The sequence below is a fragment of the Pygocentrus nattereri genome, chromosome 20 (assembly GCF_015220715.1).
Source record: "Pygocentrus nattereri isolate fPygNat1 chromosome 20, fPygNat1.pri, whole genome shotgun sequence".
In the NCBI taxonomy this organism is placed as follows: Eukaryota; Metazoa; Chordata; class Actinopteri; order Characiformes; family Serrasalmidae; genus Pygocentrus; species Pygocentrus nattereri.
The window spans coordinates 14,670,529-14,690,217 of NC_051230.1; the positions used below are offsets into that span (position 1 = coordinate 14,670,529).

A 19,689-nucleotide genomic window follows, 5' to 3' on the forward strand; every position below is an offset into this window, starting at 1 on the left:
CTCTCCTTCACTTGCTTTGACACTTGGCACCTTTCATATTTAGTCCTTGAGCAAATACCGAAACTTTGGGCAGCACTTTGCAAGCCAAAACTCATAACTACTTCAGTACTTGGTGTTTGATGGACGAATACATGAATCATGACCATTCTGTTGGTGCTAGACCTAATATTGTGTTTTTTGTGTAGAAGATTCCACTTTAATTATGGAAAAACAAGGGCATATCAGCATATCGTCACTGTTGTAAGAAAACCATGTCCAAAATGGTGAATTTGCAGAAGAAGGAAAGATTGGCCCTCTCCTTAGGAAATGATCAATCGAAAGAGTAGCTGGTATTTTTAATATTGTAAAAAAAATAAACAAGAACATATAGCATCATTGGTGTGAAGCACCACTCTTATGAAACAACAAAAGATAACCAACCTCTAACTTGTGGAGAATCTTCAGGCTGCTAAATATGAGTTACAAGCCAGGTCCTACTCTCAAAACAACCATGAAAACTTTTGGGCAAAAAAGGGTGGGAAGAAATTGAGTCTGACATTGTAAGCCTATAGTTCATGTAGGCAAAGCTTAATCAAGGGACGGTGATGCACTCGTCAGCACTGGGCCTGCCATTACACAATATACAATGTAAGTTAGCAGGGCTGAAAAGCCCCCCAGAAACCTTTATCTTAGCATGTAGATATGCGTTGCATGAGTGGAGAACAGTAAAAACAAACGTCACCTCTTGCAAGAGAAAACAGCTCTATTAATGACAGGTTTTTACAAGCTAGCTTGTTTTTCACGTGTTATCAATGTTAAAACAGCACAGTCATTCTGGGGCAGATTTTAAGGGGGCATACGACACATTTTGCTGCAATCCAGCACCAAAAGTTTAATAGGTCGCCTCTAGATGTGTATTCACATTACAAGATCACACCTGACCCCGCTAGACTAGCCAGCTCTACTGTTCTTGGCTCAGATCAAAGAATCATCCAAGGAAAGAGTCTTCAGGGAACCAAAGCACACTTTCTGGAACCTTTATTTTTAAGTGTCTATAACAGCAATATGTCCACAGCATCACCCAGTTTACACCTCTACAAACTGACCCAGAAACTGTTGCGGTAAACCAAAGGGTTTTGGTAACACACAGTAAAGAGTGTCTGTTACAGTGTGTGAGGCTTTGAAATTCTAAAGCATCTGTTGTTGCAGATCTCAGAACTGTTTACCTTTGTTGTGGGTGTGGATTGAGGCCTCAAGAATGAAAGAACTCAGGTTTTGGGGCATCAGCAAGTTCATGGACCAAAATGTTCCAAAGTCATCAAATAATGATTGTATCAAGAAAGCTCTGATCATAAGGACATGGAGTCTAGACATATGCATGCAGGGGTGATGTCATCCACAGATGGAGCTAAATTAAATGTACATGTAGAAGTGATGAGGAGCTAAGCTGGTTCAGTGAAGCCCAGTTTCAGAATGACTGGGGTCTGGTGTCTACAGTACATGGTGCAACTGCAACCACAACTGGCAACCACAACGCAATTGGCAAGAGATTAACTCAGAACCCCTCCACACTTTCCCACTCCCTGCAGCTGCTGTTCCTCAATGACTGTGCAAAGCAGGAGATTAGTTCCAAAGCAGCCTGCTTGTATGCTTCTCTCTTTGGAAAAGCATAGACATTGAACAGAAGCCCACCAAAGTCTGCTTTACATCTCAAAACGCTTACAAATGATTTCTGCAGCTGTTTAAAAATGTCTGGAGAAAACAGGCCAGTAGGGTCATTGTTGAGCTCTTTTTCGGCCCTGGGAAAAAATGACCAATCGCTCCAACATATGCTTTGAAAGGTACCCAAGTCATTGCATGTACTATTGATGACTGTCACTTAAAGTACATAATTCCTCCACATGGAAAAGTACCTTGGAATTCTAAACCCTTTTAATATGTAGGGATATCACCAATATCCAGAAATAGCATTTGTGCTATATCCAGCAGAAAATTCTGCCTCAGATACTGGTGGATAAAAAGAACAGATCACATTCAAGTCCATATTAAATAAGCTTGAAATATTACAGGAATTTTCTGTTGTGCAACATAATGTAAAGCAAAGTAAAATATGTCATAACATTAGCCACATGTTTCCTAACATTAACATAAGAACAGTGAGTGGTTAACTATGTATTATACTACAAGCACTATTCCTTTATTTTGAGTCAGAGATGTAGCTAAGAGTGGGCCTGAGAAGGCATAGACACCCCACTTGAAAGCCAGGCCCCCAAATTTCTCCATTGGCAATGACAATATTACAAAATGTACAGTTGTTGTGTGTATAACTGTTGTTTTCTTATATTCTGATGACTGCTCTACCTTTTCTCCTCAGAAATGAGCTGAGCTGAGCTATACTAGTTCCTATGGGCTACTTACCTAGTTGCTAAGTAAAAGCAGTTGATCTCAATTAAAAAAAAATCAACCATTTGCCCTTAACATGTAGGTCTTGTGCAGTGAAAGGTAGGATTCTGGCTAATCCACCCTTGTGGTATGCTTTCAGTTGTAGTTCTGTTTTCAGTTACTACTTTCAATTACACTTACTAATGTTAACAAGTTAATTGTGAGGGAAGCAATCGTGTGCTGTATTGAATATTCAGTGGTTTTTCCTCTGGTTATGTTAATAGGCAGGTAATTTCTAACAACTTAGCTATAATGAAGTTGGCCAGTTGATGGTCGTCACTGTCACTACAGCACTGTCGTCACTGTCACTACTAATGTCCGTGGGTCTTAATGCTTTTATGCTGGCCCCCTAACCTGTCACTAAGCCCCCAAGAATAAAATTCTGGCTTTGCACCTGTGTTTAACTGAATTTTTAAAAAGCTGAAGTTTGTGTAAGTCTATGGCTACGTGTTTTAAATCAAATTTCCCAATATGTGACTCAGTTTGACCGCTCTGACCAGATTTCATGCATTTTTGTTCACATAAGCTTTGCTATGGTAATCACTCTGGATATGCAATCAAATGCAACTACAGTCTGACCAGATTTTATCAATTCTAACTTGATATCTGAACAGACCGTCTAAAAAGTCCAATATAAGACACTCCTCTGTGTGTCTTATATCTCTGTGTGTCTTATAACTACCTGGGTAGTTTTTAAAGAAAAAATATCGGATCGGATCCTCATTAGCCAATCAAAGGTTTCAGTATGAGTATCGCTATTGAAAAACCTTTGCATCGTGTCATCGCTACGAATAAAAATATTTGCCCTATTTCTCTTCATGCTACCGGACTTTCAACTCCACTCCAAGCAAATGATGGTACACTCAACTGTGTTTCCACCACAGTGTCCGGCCTGGGGTTGCTAGAGAAACCAAACAGAGACACAGTCATGGGCCAGTCTGGGTTATGCTGCTATTTAACGACCCGCTGCGGGAAATGCAGTGCAACCATTCCACATGCAAAGGGCTGAGCCTGAGGTGACATTGTTGGCCTTGGTGATTACCTGACATGTGGCCACATTACCTACTATGGGTTGATTCTGAGCTAGATGTGCTGGACATGCCCCTGTCTTCGCCTACTTTTCTCCACGAGTAAAATATCACTCTGTTGCATAACAGTTCAGGCCACACAGCTTTCCAACAGCTACTGCTGACAGTATGGGTTTTTGGCATGCTAGCAATTATAGCATCACTTATTTTTGGATGTGTACACAATCTTCTCTGACATATTGAAGAATAGACTGCTGCTACTTACAAGACCTGCACTTTAATAAAAAAAAAGTCTTGGTTCAAAGAAAGTGGCAGAAACTGTGGCATAAATGTCCTTTTTTTTTACATTTTTCTTGTATTTTATTATTTCCCCTCATGTCCACCATAATATTTGTATGGTTTTACATATTTTTCCATCATTCCTTTAAGCTTTAGATTTAAGCAGGCTATTTTTGCTACTGGGCCTTTAAGACTTTCATGTGTAAATGAGCTCTTTTCTGATTGGCTGCTTTGTGTTGTGCCTTATTTAAAAAGCAGTCTGACCTAAGATCACTCCTTATGGGCCCTGTAAGTGCTATGAAGCTCAGTAGCAGCCTGCTGAATGACATTTAGCTAAGCAACCTAATACTGTAAGGCACTTTTAGTGCACCAAGCCCGTCATTGTCTTTTTCATTAATTCATTGAAAGACTATGCAAAAATGCACAGCTACCTATAGGCGTTCATGGAAAACAATGCATCCGTGTCATTTAGTTACAGCTTCTGAGGCCTTAGTAAAAATACACAGACCATGTCATTCAGTGAGACTTTGAAACTCAAAACATAAGAGTCACTGTGAGAGCTGATTGAGACCATAAGTCTTAGCAGAACTGCTTCCTCTTTAAGTGTCAGCAATTTCATACACCAAAAAGTTCCTAAGTCATGAAATAGCAGGTCCATTAGAAAAGAAGACAAAAAACAAACAGTGCTTTGGCCTTCTGACCACAAGACACCAAGTTTAGACACATGGAAGCAGCTGATAATGTAATTTGCAGGCAAAGTACAATAAATAAGTACATGTCCAAATGTTTGTGGACATCTGCTCATCCAGCATTTGTATCAATAGGGAGTTTGTCCCCCTTTGCTGCAGAAACAGCATCTACTCTTCTGGCAATGCTGTACACTAGATGTTGGAACGTTGCTGTGAGGATTTGACTGTATTCAGCCACAAGCACACTAGTGAGGTCAGGTATTTATGTCATACATGTACATGTCATACATGAGTGGACATACAGGGCTCATAGTAGAGTGGTGAGGAGATACGTTGATTCCCATATGCAGAATGAATGGGGTTCACTGGCCCATCAAAAACATCATGGATTAAAGGACCACTACCCTACATTTTTCATATATTTCATTTTTAAAACCATTTATGTTACTTCTAGAGCTGTTAAAAAGTTTTTCATTCTTTTTAATAATGACATTATCTATCATATGTGTGAAGGTTTATGCCATTTTATGCCAGACTGTATCTAACCTCTCTTCTCGCTTAGAATTATACAAGTCATTTTGATACCTTGCCTTTAAGATTTGAATATGTAAATTACCTCTGTTCTGATTGGCTGCCCTGTATTGCAGCACATTCAAAAAGCAGTCTGGGCTGAACTAGTCTCACAGGGCCAGATGTGATCTCTAAAAAAGAACATCTGGGGATGACCATTAGAAAGCTTGGGCTAAATGTGAGTGGCCAACCAGTCCAACCAGCTTACAGAGCACTCAGCAATACCGTCCTACAGACAGCAAACCAAACAATTTTAACTACTTGGTCCCAGACTTATATTGTCCTTATGAGATCACGTCCCACCCAGAGGAGGTGGAAACACTCCTTATAACTTCAGTATGAATGAGTGGGGCTAAACTGCTGTGAGCTGGAATGCATGGCTTTTCACAGTACCACAAATAACAGTGAATTCAAAATAGACTACTTTTGCAGCCTACTTTCCATATATGGACTGGACAGTGAATAATATATTTTGAAACTTCAACAACAATTAAATATCAAACTTATATCTCAAAAAAGCAAGGAATATTTGGTTTTCCATGGGCCCTTTAACCTAGAAACCTCACTAACCTCAAACTTCAGCAACTGCTGCACTTCAATGACTGCAAATTAGCTCCACAGTCATCATCTCTCTCTCTCTCTCTCTCTCTCTCTCTCTCTCTCTCTCTCTCTCTCTCTCTCTCTCTCTTCAGAGAAGCACAGATAAAGAACAAACCAGTTTCTTTTCAAGTTTTAACAGCTAGTCTGAGGTATAAGCTGATTTACTGGTACCAGAGCATGATGCTGCTTTTACCTTCATTGTTTACAGCCCACGAAGCATAAGTTGGATCCGACGTGTAGCCGCATGAGTCCTGGTCGAAGTTGCAGGAACCGGGCAGCAGCTGGAGCTGAGCCTTCACCAGCACCAGCAGCACTGCAGCTGAGAAACACGGAAAGACAAGAACTCTTCAGCCCTAATAAAACTTCTCCTGTCAGGCATTCGACACGAACGTCGAGGATTCAAGGATTCAGCGAGGCTGAAGTTGGCTTCTTGTTCGCCAGCTTCATCTTTCGAATGTTCCCGTTCCACCTTAAATGGTGCAAGCGCCAGTATGTAACTGCTGAGGCGCCAGAGTGTAACTGCTGCACCATTTAAGGTGGAACGGGGGAATTCGACTTCAGCTTCGCGAGGATTCACCAGAATTAGTGACAGAAAAAAGGTGAAAAGACGTCCACGTTGACGAGCTGAAACACACCCGCGAGTCTGAGGTAAAGTGCTAACACAAACCGTTAGTCTTTTTTTGGATTGTCTTGTTTTGATTGGAAAAAGCGGCTCCTTACCCAGCAGAGCAGAGAGAGATGGGAGATGAAGAGGAGCAGTCATGGCAGACAGATGCAGGAGCGTTGGAGCAGCGCTGAGATCAGACAGCCTGAAGACTGGTCGGACATTGGAGTGCTGGAGAAGGACGGCCACTCCTGCACGGAGAGAGACACTCCTTTAATTGCTGCGAGCATCAAGTCCCCATCGTTTTAGCACAGTGGAGTCAGAGTGCTTGGCAGGCTGTCCAGAGCAGGAAGGAGGAGGGTCAGCGTTTGGTAATTGGGAGCAGCCACAGGATGGGCACACTCAGCAAATGAGGTTCCCACTGGAGGATTGTTTTGGTCATGCGACCAGGGTGGTATCATGATGTCCGATTTGGATCTTTTAGTGTAGCCTACTTCAGCCGCAGGACGTGTCCCATCATGCGTGATACACAACACCAGCCAAAAATTTGGGCACACCTGTTGGTCTACTAAGGGAGAGCTTCTTTGCCATTGATTTGTAGTTACATTGAAGACAATAACACTGTGCCACAACACGTGAAATTATGTACATTCCTTATTAAAGAATCTAAAATGGTTATATTTATGACCGCTACAAAAGTATATACACTATATGTCCTGTAGACACCTGAGGTGGGCGATACAGCTAAATGTAATATCACAATACTTCAGGACGTTTTTACGATACACGATGTATCACAATATTTTCTCACATCTAAAAAGTTAGAACAGACCAACATTATTCAACATTTCCCATTCTATGCTGTACTAAATCCAATTAAACAGGATGAATTATGCACTTCTTAATCAGATGTGCAGTTGGAAAGTCACTTTTAAGTACCGACAATATCCACAATATGCTCAGAAAAGCTTATTGAGACATAATATATCACAATAATGATAAGACTTATCATATTGCCCACCTCTTCGAGATTTCTTCTGAAATCAAGGGTATAATACAGAGTTTTTCCCCCTTGACTGCAGTAACAGCTTCCAAGAAGACTACATTAGGTGCTGGATAATTGCTGTGAGGATTTGATTGCATGTCAGATATTGGTGTTGGATAATAGTTCTGAATCACAAAAGCCACCCCAGCTCATCCCAGAGTTGCTGGATAGAGCTCCACCGCTCTAGAGAACACAGTTCCACTGCTCCACAGGCCAATGTAGGGGGGTAGAGGGGTCTAGCTGATGCTTGGAACTGGGCATGTGACTTTAGGCTTGTTGTTTCAGCAGATTTGCTAGATGAGTTAGCAGTAAAGCATAACACCATCTCCCGTCTGCTTGTCATCCTTTTGCCCCTTGGAAACTTATAAAAGTATGTCCCTGTTGTCGTATCTCCGTTTATCAGTTTTTGAGATAATGTAAAATGCCTGTTGTCTTTTACATTGTGTGTAAATTTCATGATGAGTGGACCAAAATAAATGGTCCAAAATCTGTCTGGTTCCATTGACTTACATTAAAAGTAAAGAAGGTTATTTCCTTCTCCTGTAAAGTTACCATTTTCGAGATAGAAGTTTTTTTCTAAGGATAAAGAGAAGAACAGCTCCTAACAAACTTCAGTTCTTATGCTAGCAGATGCTGGATGTACTAAGATACTCCACTGCTGTTCTACAGTACTGGAAGAGGTTTTTGCCCTGTAATATTTGTGCTCCTACTCTAATTATTGTTTTACTAAACACATTTTAATTCTGCTTGAGTCGTTATATAATTGAAGTAGCATTGCTTTTACATGTATGTGAGCCTAGACTGCTCGTTGGGTTGTTATAAAAGAGTGTTAAGTAGGCATAGACATCATATTGTCGCTGTTGGAACAAATCCTTGTCTCTATTATGTTACACTAATAATTGATGGCATTTCAAAGGTTCTTTAGTAAAGAAAAATGTTCTATATAGAATCATGAACATTCAAAGAACCCTTTGCGTAATTGAAGGGGTCTTTGCATTGTTAAATGGATCTTCAGAGTGATGGATTATGTGATGTAGATGGTTCTATATAAAACCTTTTTGAACAGGGTTCTGTGTAGCACCAAAAAGGGTTCTTCTATTGTTACCCTTTTTGGTGCTATATGGAACCCTTTTTGAAAAGGTTCTATATAGAACCATATAAAACAAAGAACAATTTTCTTTACTAAAGAACCCCTGTATGACGGGGAGTGGACGTGGAGTGTGGAGGCGGACGCACATGCTGAGATAAGCGAGATTTATTATGGGCAAATCCAAAATCAGGGTTGAGACAGTCCAGGGTCATGGAGCCAAAACGGATAGATCAGGGGGCAGACATGACATAAACCAGACTACAACAAAACAAGCAATACAGAACATCCAACAGAGCATATAACAACTAACAAAGCAAACAAAGACCGGCAAAGACAAGGGGCAAACACAAGGCTTAAATACACATAGAAAACGAGGGACAGGTGGAAAACAGGTGGAAACCATCAGGGGCGGAGTCATGAAACGAGGGGGCTAAACCAAACCATGAACACATGGACAGGACTGGGAGGGGCCAATCGTGACCCCCTGAAGAACCATATTTTTTAAGTGTAAGTATAAAGTGTAACTTTACAGGAAAAGGAAAACAACGTAGTTTATGCAAAACATAAAAAATCAACAATAGAATGATGCACTGCCCAGTAATGTATCCCTAATGCTGCATTGAATATTGAAGTTTCAAGCTAGTCTCAAGACATATGTGTCTGTGCCAGTTGAGATCTGGGGCGAGGATAAGTTTATAACAACATAAACATAAAACATTCAGAGTGGAATAAATGATCAAGAGCCTCACTGAATTCTTTCCATGTGAGCTGTTTTGCTTTTAAAAGAATAAGAAATTAAGTTTACAGTTTTCCCTTTTCCCAAAACGTAGTTGACTGGCAAGGCATGTTTGCTGTTTCACTTTTGTACTGAAGTGATGAGACTATACAATAGAAATCTCTGCTGTCCAGTAAGATTTTTGGTGACGTAGACTTACACTACTTTTAAGTTACATTGCACTGGGATAAAGGGAAATTATGCAAGTTTGTCTCTAGTGTCTCTAAGTCTATTTTCAGTGGTGAATCGCAATTGAAATAAGACCAGGTCTGAAAGACATCTAGGAAAGCAACCCTAACAGATAGGGTGCATTTAATTACATTTAGAACAAAGAGTGCCGTTTGAGTGTAGGAACCCTGAAACAATGACTTAATCAAGCAAGAATTAATGATAAGTTAATAAGTTCATTGTGTCCAGAGTCACTTTGTTCATCAGTCCACTTCGTTCATCTGACCAGGACGCGTTCTCTCCATCAGCCAATCGCTTCTCTGTGTGTCAGATCTCAGTTTGAGATAAAAATGCTTTAAGTACTAGCTGCTACTTTAGTCACTTCTTTACAAGTCAGTAACAGTTTGAATGAGGTCATGGAACAAACCACAGCATTTAGCTTTTACAGGAGTGTTAAGCTGAATCTAGCAGCTGGCATGGTCTCAGAGAATCACCACAGAAGATGCATGCCCTGAGTAGCTTGTGAAGAGATCCAGCAAAGGAAAAAAGCAGTTGATTTGTTTCAGGAAATATGCTAGATCGGTTAGCAATGAAGCTTAACATCATATCCTGTCTGCTTGTGCTCCGTTTGCCCCACAGAAACTTATGAAACTGTATATTACTGTTTTAAAAATAAAGGTGCCAAAAATGGGTTATTTGAATCAATGGCTTAGAAGAACCACATTTGTTTCCCTAAAGAACAATTCAGTGGATGGTTCCTAAAAACTGGGTACACCCCTCACATTTCTGCAAATATCTTATTATATATTTTCATGGGACAACACTATAGAAATGAAACTTGGATTTAACTTAAAGTAGTCGGTGTACAGTTTGTATAGCAGTATAGATTTACTGTCCTCTGAAAATAACACACAGCCATTAATGTCTAAAAAGCTGGCAACACAAGTGAACATGTCCAAATTGTGCCCAATTGTGTCGTTGTCCCTGGCTGGTGTCATGTGACTTGTTAGAGTTACAAAGTTCCAGGTGTGAATGGGGAGCAGGGCTGTTAAATTTGGTGTTTTGGGTACAATTCACACATACTGGCCACTGGATATTCAACATAGAACCTCATGGCAAAGAACTCTCTGAGGATGTGAGATATAGAATTGTTGCTCTCCATATAGATGGCCTAGGCTATAAGATGATTGTTAATACCCTGAAACTGAGCTATAGCACGGTGGCCAAGGTGGATGATGGCCATGCAGACCGAGTTCATGCAGCATTTGGTCTGAGCACCAACAGGCTGACCTCTCACTTCTTCAACCTCTGCAGCAATGCTGGCAGCACTCATGCGTCTATTTTTTGAAGCCAACCTCTGGATATCACACTGAACACGTGGACTCAACTTCTTTGGTTGACCCTGGCAAGGGGTCATATATGTAATAACTTTCTGTGGGAGACTTTAAAGACATTCAGACATCTGGTTCCTATCTCTAGTATAAGGAGGAAGCATTTCACATCAAACCTCTCTGAAATTTTTTTAACATCTTAACAATAAAATTATGCAGAAATTTTGAAAAGGTTAGTGGAATTCCCCTTGAGTATATGTTAAATGGAAAAAGAATCTTTTCCCTTTTTAATTGCTGGGAATGAGAACCTGCAGTAAATGGTTCATGCCACCTACATCGGCTCTGTCTAAAAACACCCACATTCCACAGGCCCTGTTTGCTTTCAAGTGTAAAAGTGAGGCATTATCATTAATGGACTTGCTCAAGTGTGCTAGGCCATTCTCTCAGAATGTAAACATATCAGTGTGTCCACTCAAGACAGGTTTTAAACAAATCGCGTTGTTCTGAATGATCTTGTGGCCCCAGGACCTCCAAACCTCACCAATGGGCCTCAACAGAATTGTTTTACAGCCCACCCGGCTGCAAGTGATCAAGGCTCAGTAGGCCTGTGTTCTTTACTTTTGTCCAGCTATGGCAAAAATGTCCAGTTTACCAAACTCTGCAGGCAGGCTACGCTGTTTAAAAGGGGATATGTTGTCCTCTCTGTTTCTCTGCATACCTTACATATTAGCTTCACAGTAGTGTCATCATTTATATCAGTTAATGTTTAATAAACCTTAAGATTAATAGCTAAATAATAATTGGTCTAATGAACGGTGTTATTGTATCTGTTAATAATATTTTAGCATAGATGGTCAGGCAAGAAGTGCTTGAAGTCTTAAGTTTGATTCCTTAGCTTTGCACTGGAGCTGTGAGGCTATTGTAGCTAACAAGTACTGGAAGCTTAAAGCTACCTGTACCATAATGGACAAAATCAGAATATGGGAAATACCAGCTGTCTGACTATTAAATTGCCCATGAACAGTGAACAAAGTCATATTTCCTAGTGGGAAACTCAGGATTCTATATGATACAGGAGTTTGCCATATGTGATATGTAATGTGACCTTTTACCTTTTCCGTCCATGAAAAATGGTAAACTTGACGGTGAATGTAAAAAAAAATCTGCCTGATGTGTGTCTGTGTGATCTATGTACAAAGCAAAGCAAAAGCAGGATGTGCATTTCCCTTACCTCCATTCCATGCTGTATTTTTCTGAATGGTGGCCATATCTTTCAAGAAGCAGCCAAACAGAGGCAAGTCAAATTCACATGTTAACCATCTGCTTCATACATCCTTCTGAGGAAGGAAGTGAAGTTGTGTTGTGATTCTGTAGTTGGTATCATACCCATATTAGACACTCCAGATCTAAACTGGATTTCTCCTAACCTTTCCTAACCTTTATTGTTGGGATGCTGTATGAATGCTTATGCGCTGCCTAAGATCGTTTTTTATCGATCTGTCTGTAGAAACCTTAACCTTCATGACAGGATTCTATTTTAAATCCTACAGAAATGACTCACGTTAATAAAGTCATTTCATTTAAACTCTTTCAGTATGTTTACACTGAGTGTCAGGTACAGGCGGAGAAGCATAAAGCCACACATATTGTAGAAATCTGTCTTTTTAAATCAGTGCTATGTTCACCATGGTGTTAGCTACTTAGTGTGTTGATGTCAGCGCTAGTTTAGATATTTCGAGTGCGTAACAGGCATGTCAGTCACGTTAGTTACTTTGTATGTCTCTGTTTTTAAGCAACTCTTTCTTTAAAGCTGCCATTACCCGTTAGTAGTGATGCACAACTCCAGGTTCTCGGAAGTCGATTCTGACTCTTGGTTCCTGCCACTCTGACTCATCTTAATTTTAACCAAGACAGTGACCGAGCCACAGATACCAACAGATGCAGCAAGATTTAAAACATCCTAAATGTAATTACCCACTAGAGCTGTTATGATTATGACAGGTATGTCTCAGGTTGTATAGGTGGTTATATATGGAGGCCCTAAAGAGACATTACAAAAAAAATGCCAACATTCCCTTAGAAAATATTTGCATTCCATCGCAATGTTTTGCATTCCGTCTCAATATTTTCGCATTCCCACTCCCATTTGCAAGGGAACAATACAAGGGATTCTTATTTAACCACGCCCCCTTAAGGGCTCCATAGTTTCATGGAGAGTGGCTAAGACACTAAATGTGCCTTGGCTAATCAACTACATTGTGGGTAAGGGGGAATCATGTAAATGTAAATTAGATTTTTAAACCATTTCTTTTCAGCTGAATTTGGAACAGATAAAACTGCACTTTCAAATGCCTCATTAATGTGAATGTGTCTCCCTGCTCAGACATGCACACCTGTTTCTATATTGATGTTGGAGCTTGAGTTGCCCGTCGCCCCCCAGAGGCCCAAGTCTCTCCATTTCAGCAGCTGCAGGCCGGAATACTGATTTAGTGTGTCAGATTAGGATGTGTAAATCAGGGAGGTTTCCCCTTCATGCTTCAGCAGATACTTTCCATGACTCGTTGACCACACTGAGACCACTGCCCTGCAGTTATTATTGACACAGTCTCTCTCCTCTCGGCTCACCATAGCCACCACACAGATCTCATAAAAAAGTGCGGCTTAGACTTACATCATTGGAATTTAAGACAAGACTTTAGCTGTTTTTTAATGGATTGTTCACCATCATTAACCCTAACGTGAGGGAGGATGCTGTTTGTGACTTACGTTTTTGTGGAGGTGTCATCATGAGTAATTTCCCTGTTGAGTATGATGCTGTTTCTATTGTTCTGATTCAGATATCTGTGGCTGTATCAGAGATGTGGGGCGCAGATGTTTTGCCTCAGATTGCTTTGGGCATCACTCCCATCTGGTGATGAGTTCCATGCTCATCCAGCTTGAGGCGTGTGAGTGTACATGTGCATGTGTACAGCTGGTGTGGATGAGGGGAAAAAGATAAAGGTCTGAATGTTGTTATAAACGGTGAGGGGTAATATAAATAGATGGATGGTTCCACTCTATATTAAAGGGCCAACAACCTATATTATTCTTGTAATTTATTTTATTTCCCAGGAGTTCTGTTAATATTGTTTGTGTGGTTTTGTATCATTATTCATTTTATATGACCCCTTTATAACCTTATTTTTATCCAAACAGGCTGTCTTTGTTACTGTGCCTTTAAGCCTGATATATGTAAATGATCTCTATTCTAATAGGCCATTCTGTGTTGTGCTTCATTCAAAAAGCAGTCCGGGCTGAAACACTCTTCAGCATTAATGAATGAAGCTAAACTGCTGTAGGCTGAAAAGGTGGATACTGTATGTGTACGTGTGCTTGTTTGTGTGACTTCACAAAAACAGTGAAATCAAAACAGGTTGTTTTTACAGTTTAGCCCCATGGCATGAAGAGGTTTCTTCTAAGGTATAACGTGTATCATACTCTATCATAACATAACTTCTTATATTGTAACATATCATTGTATTGTGGCTAATGTGTTATCTCATGGCTATCATTAGCTCAAGGCTAAGATATTAGCTTTTTGCTTGTGTGGTAGCTCTGAGAATTACAACGCAACCATTTTATTTAGGAGTTCTGCTACTAAGTCTGAATTGATCAGGCTAAACTCCGCTGTGTGATTCTGAAGGGTTTACTATGTCTTCAACACAAATGATGACCAGTTAACCTACCAAGTCTTCTTTTATATGTTGATAATGGTAAAATAGTGCTAAATGAGAAAAAAAAACAGGGTGATTAAGAGAGCTATTATGCCTTACAAGTCCCTGCAAGCATATATATAGAGGGCACGACTGAGGGCTGTCGTGGGCTGGAGGAGGTTAGAGAACTGGCCCTGTAACCAGAAGATTGCTGGTTCAATCCCCAGGGCTGACAGCACATGACTGAGGTGTCCTTGAGCAAGTCACCTAACCCCCAATTGCTCCCCGGGCACCGTGGATAAGCCTGCCCACCGCTCCAGGCAAGTGTGCTCACTGCCCCCTAGTGTCTATTCACTAGTGTGTATGTGGTGTTTCACTTCACGGATGAGTTAAATGTGGAGGTGGAATTTCCCCATTTGTGGGCTTAATAAAGTATCACTTAACTTATATATATACTATTGAAGTGTGTACAAGAAATGTTTTGCCATATTAGTCTTAGGTTATGTGTTTTCTAGCATTTATTGCACTTGGTTCATTTTGCAGTGACTGGTGGGGCTAGAAACTGGTTGGGGGTGAAAGCAGAGAGAGAGTGGAAGACATGAGCTGGTTAGAGAGTGAACTGTTTGAGGAAAACTCTGTTTACGTACGGCACGGCTGTGGCTGACAACACCTGGACAATAAAGCACCATGACTTGTGAAAAAGCAATGCTTCTTTTAGAAGCGAATAATGCAACTACTAGCTCTGATAATACTGCGGCCCACCTGTGATTTACGCAACTGGGGCTTAAAACAAAACATAACTCATATTTTCATATGGCTGTTATTCTGTGTAGTTCCAGTAGTAACCAGATTCATGATTGTGCAAGCCTGTGCAGTAAGCTGACGGATCTTCACATGGTTACATAGCTACACTGGAAAACACCGTGTACACAGTCAGTTAGAAAAGTAACTGAGTTTCATTTATTACAAATAGTGTTGGTGTGCAGTCAAATAAAAATTTGCCATATTATATTGTGTCATACTGATTCATCATTCTCTCTTTTCTCTCTTTCACTCGCTCCTTCTCTCTCTCTCTCTCTCTCTCTCTCTCTCTCTCTCTCGCGCGCTCTCTCTCCCTTTCTCCAATCCCTGCCATACGCAGGCTATGTTTGGATGGTGTTCTGTAAATTTCCCCTCTGTCAGGAAGCCCTCTCTTTTAAGCAGTTCTCTGTGAGGAGTTTAGTCCTGCAGCTAGCATGTGTTTAGCTTGGAGGCCTTGGAGCTCTTGGAGCTGGAACAGGAGGATTGGTGGATGATGGATAGCACGGTAGCCAAAAAAGCTCTGAGCCTTGCATCTACTAAGTCACACCAAACAGGATATGAGGAAATTGTCCCTCTGTAGCCTGGAAGTAAGATTTTAAAACTTGCTAATGGCAAAAGCATACTGACTTGTTAGCATTCATCATGTTGCCGGGAGGCTTAGCAAGGAAAGTATGAAACTTTCCGTCCCCTCATCAGTGTTATTGTTTTAAAATCTTTTGGGTGTATGAGTGAAATCAAGAGTCGTGGAAAATGATGGTATGTGGCTGGAATATTCCAAATTTAATATGAATATTAGCCTGAAAGTCTAAGACTGAGAAGACAAAGCTGTAAAAATACGTCTGATTGTTCCTTGTTACTATAATGTAGTAGTAATTTTGTAGATTTGTATTTTTCTGAAGTGTTATTGAAACTGAAGTCCATGTTACAAGTTTCAAAACTGTGGGATTTTTTTTCTCTTGTGGTCAGCTCACTTTTTTGCACATTTTAATGTAAATGGTTTCACTAGTACAGTTTCTGTGCTTTTTTATCTAATGCTCTAGACATTTGGAGAATAAGATCATTTCATGATCAGGTCAAAGGAAATTTGAATATGAATTATGAATATGAAGTCATTGTATTATATATCTGAGAATGTCGAAATCCTGAGCAGATGTCTTTCTTCCGAGTTTATTTTGCTCTCGTTGGCAGCACTTCACAGCAGTGTGCCATGGGGTTGTGAGTAGGGCGGTCCACCCAGCGCTAGCCATGGCTGTAATGTGTATAGAAGTGCTGCATAATAACAAGCTTCTATGATCTGGCCTATGATGACCTCACTATAGGATGCTGTTAAAATAAATCATTCTGGATGAAATTGAAGGGGATGCACATATCATAGCATGCAGAATGTAGCACAGAAGCTTGACTTTCATACAATGACTGTGCGTACACTTGAGTGCAAATGTGGCAGCTAGTCAGATTACATGTTTTGTTAAGTGAAAATAAATTGACACATGCTCTACAGAGGCACACGTAGGCACATTTTTATGTACTATTTCTGTTTACTAGCTGAATGTAACCTATTGGAGAAAAAATACAACAAAATACAAGTTACAGCACATTTTATATTTTATTTTCTTTATGTGTTAAACTCTATATAAAAAAAATAGAAACTGTGCGCTACACTAAAAATATTTCTTATGGTAATTCATCAGCATGCCACTGCTATGTAGTCCAAATCTAGGTTTAATCCATGTCTGGGAAACCAGCCCCAAGAATTTAACAGTTTATTGTCATGTGTTGTACGTAGTAAAATGGCAAGTTGATGCCCTGAATTCCTACTAAAACAAAGCCTCAGAAGGTTTTACAAAGTGAAGGGCTGTATAAACGAAGAGCTGTAAATAAATAATTCAATCAGGCACAATGTAACACAACAAAACAAGATTCAGACTGAGGCACTGCCTCTACCTTGCAACTTACTACGCAATGAATTGAAGTACATAATCTGTGAAGTCAGGGTCAGTTCAGGATATGGACTGAGGCACTGAAGCCACCTATGAAGCCAAAGCTCAGGAGTGCAGAGCAAAGTTCTGAGAATGCAAAGAAATGATAGTCAGGTTTATGGACTACACCTGGCTCTTATCAGCTTCCCAGCTATCTGGTTACTCTGGCTACAAAGAGATTTCATTTCTATAAAAAGCAGATTAAATTTAGTTCAAAATCTTTATCACAGATCAAGACTTTTATCTGTCTTGTATTCCGTTCTGAGCTAGTCTTTGATTAATACTGGAAGTTATTTACGCTTTCAGACTCAGGACATGTCCTGAAAGCCAAAGTTAAACCATGATATGACCAGACAGATAATCCTTAGGCATATTAGGTGATACTTGTCAGACACTGGGAGATCAAGACTTATTCAAGTGATAAAAATGCGTACACATAAAAATATATAACATAGAATAAAACATGTAATTTGTCAATAAAACATATTACACCAGCACAATTATTGCCCATAGTAAAACTGAGTCAACACATTAAACCAGATAATTCAGTGTATCTCTGTGCAGCCTGAGAAACAGCTCCAAGTCATTCTTACTTGCAGCATCAACTGCAGTCATAAATCCATTGCTGATTGGAGGTCTGCAGTATTTACCTTCTAAAAGAGCATCATGTGACCTTCTGAGCAGCTCTGTCCCAGCAGTAATGCTAACATTAATATCCAAACATTCCAGGCTGCGCTTCCAGACACTGTTTAAACCCAGCTAAGAACTCCTTTTTGACCAGCCTCTGTCAGCAGCATTACTTGACTAAATATTAAATGGGATTGACATGGATTTTTCAAACTGTCTACGTATCTTAATAATTGCATTAAGATGTAAACAGTCATTTGGCGTGGTTTGGTGTGAAATGCTGTAGTAATGCTCTAGGAAACTTACTGGGTCAGAATTGTTCACAGTGGTGTTGATAGGAACCAGACATCTGCCATTTAATGTCTCCAAAGCTATCTCACAGAAATAATTAATTTACCTGAAGATTTTAGGTTTTAGCCTAAGACTATCAACATTACATATAAGCACTTAAAAGACATGTGCAGGTTCACTGATGGTTTTGGATATTAAAAAAATATGCCTTTATTTGTGATGCAGATGTTGGGGCCCCTGGTTCCTATTACTACTGCTGTAAAGAAAACATTTTTTACACCTAACCACCCTAAATTAATATCTCAAAGATCTCGTCATAAACCTACACAGGATCTACGCACATAGACGCTGCTGTCACAATTGGCTCCTCTCTCTCCTCCATGTGCTTTTTGTTTACTTTTTATCGTCAACGTGCTTCTTTGTTTTGAGTCTAAGTCTTGTCCCCCTGTTCTCTGACTCCACCCCTGATCATTGCCACCTGTTTTCCGCCTATCCTTCATTATCCTTGTTTTGTATTTAAGCCCTGTGTTTGCCCCTTATGTTTGTTGGTCTTTGTTTAATGGATGTTTTGTTTGTTTGATGTTTGACTTTCTAGTCTTTGATTGTATCCTGTGTTCTGTTCATCATGTCTGTCCTGCGATCTCTCTGTGTTGGTTGTATGACCCTGGATTTTCCCAAAATAAAACTCGCTTATCTCCGCTTAGTTAAAGCTGCATTGTCACGTTGGAGCAGTCAAAATCGATTTGTAAACAAAGATAGGTGTATGTACATATTATGAATTCTGATGATTAAATTGGGCATTACTTCCTAATTACTCAATCAATATTCACCAATTTCTTCAATTTGTTATACTTGTCAGATGTTTCTACAGAGAAAGGTAATTTTGTGTTCCTTTGCAAATGTTTTGCAAATGCAGGGGAATTAAAAACATATTGCAAGAGAAGGCAATGTCACTGCAACTTTGTATTGCTAGATGACTAAATAAAATTAATAATCATGCAATTCACACAATTAAAATGACTTTTTTTCTTTTACAATCCTTTGCAAAGTTGATAATTAGGGTCTGTACATGACTTTGTAAGCTTTTTTTTACAGTATAAATGGGATTTAAAAGTCAACATAAAGCCTTGCAAACAATGACGCACTATTGATTATTTAATTACTTCATAAATCTTATATACTGTATGTTTTGTAATGTGTTTGCATCATAATGTTAAAATATCCAACGCTCAAATACCTTGTTTAGGAAGATTCATGTCTTAGTAATAGCTTTTCCAGATACATTCTCCCTAGATGAAAAGACATCCGAGTTCATTGAAGCTGGAGTCAGCAAAGTAGTACAGGAAATGAACAGTGATTTTTATTTCCAGACTCTGTCTAGGTCTATCCCAGTCAGTCCAACTGAGTGACACAATGTCTCAAGTGTGGAAATGTGGTGCGTGTGGGGTTAGGAACTATGACACATCATTTAGAAACACAGCAGAAGAAAAGAGACAATTATGTCAAAACAGTCAAAATCACAATCCACATGTGTCATGTACAATTAGCTCTGTAGTCCCTTAGTAAACATGGTGAAAAGGTTCATGAAACAAATGTCACTGTGGTTAATTCATTCATCTCACACCAGAAATATGAGAGAAATCTAACATTTTAATTGAAATACATTTAGAAAGAAAACAAAAACCCACAAAACAAAAAC

General features: G+C 39.7%; 1 protein-coding gene across 2 annotated transcripts in view; it reads right to left on the bottom strand.

Moving 5' to 3' along the window:
- The window catches only part of mamdc2a (MAM domain containing 2a), a 31,292-nt gene extending 24,551 nt beyond the window's left edge, over positions 1–6,741 (bottom strand). The window contains exons 1-2 of one of the 2 annotated variants that reach the window (XM_017690970.2): positions 6,308–6,740; positions 5,781–5,906 (exon numbers count right to left, since the gene is read on the bottom strand). In XM_017690970.2, the coding sequence (XP_017546459.1) occupies positions 5,781–5,906; positions 6,308–6,350 (169 nt within the window). In that variant the 5' untranslated portion in view covers positions 6,351–6,740. Of the gene's footprint in view, positions 1–5,780; positions 5,907–6,307 lie in introns of both variants that reach the window. The other variant, XM_017690971.2, reaches the window with a different exon arrangement.
- Positions 6,742–19,689: the final 12,948 nt, after the last annotated feature.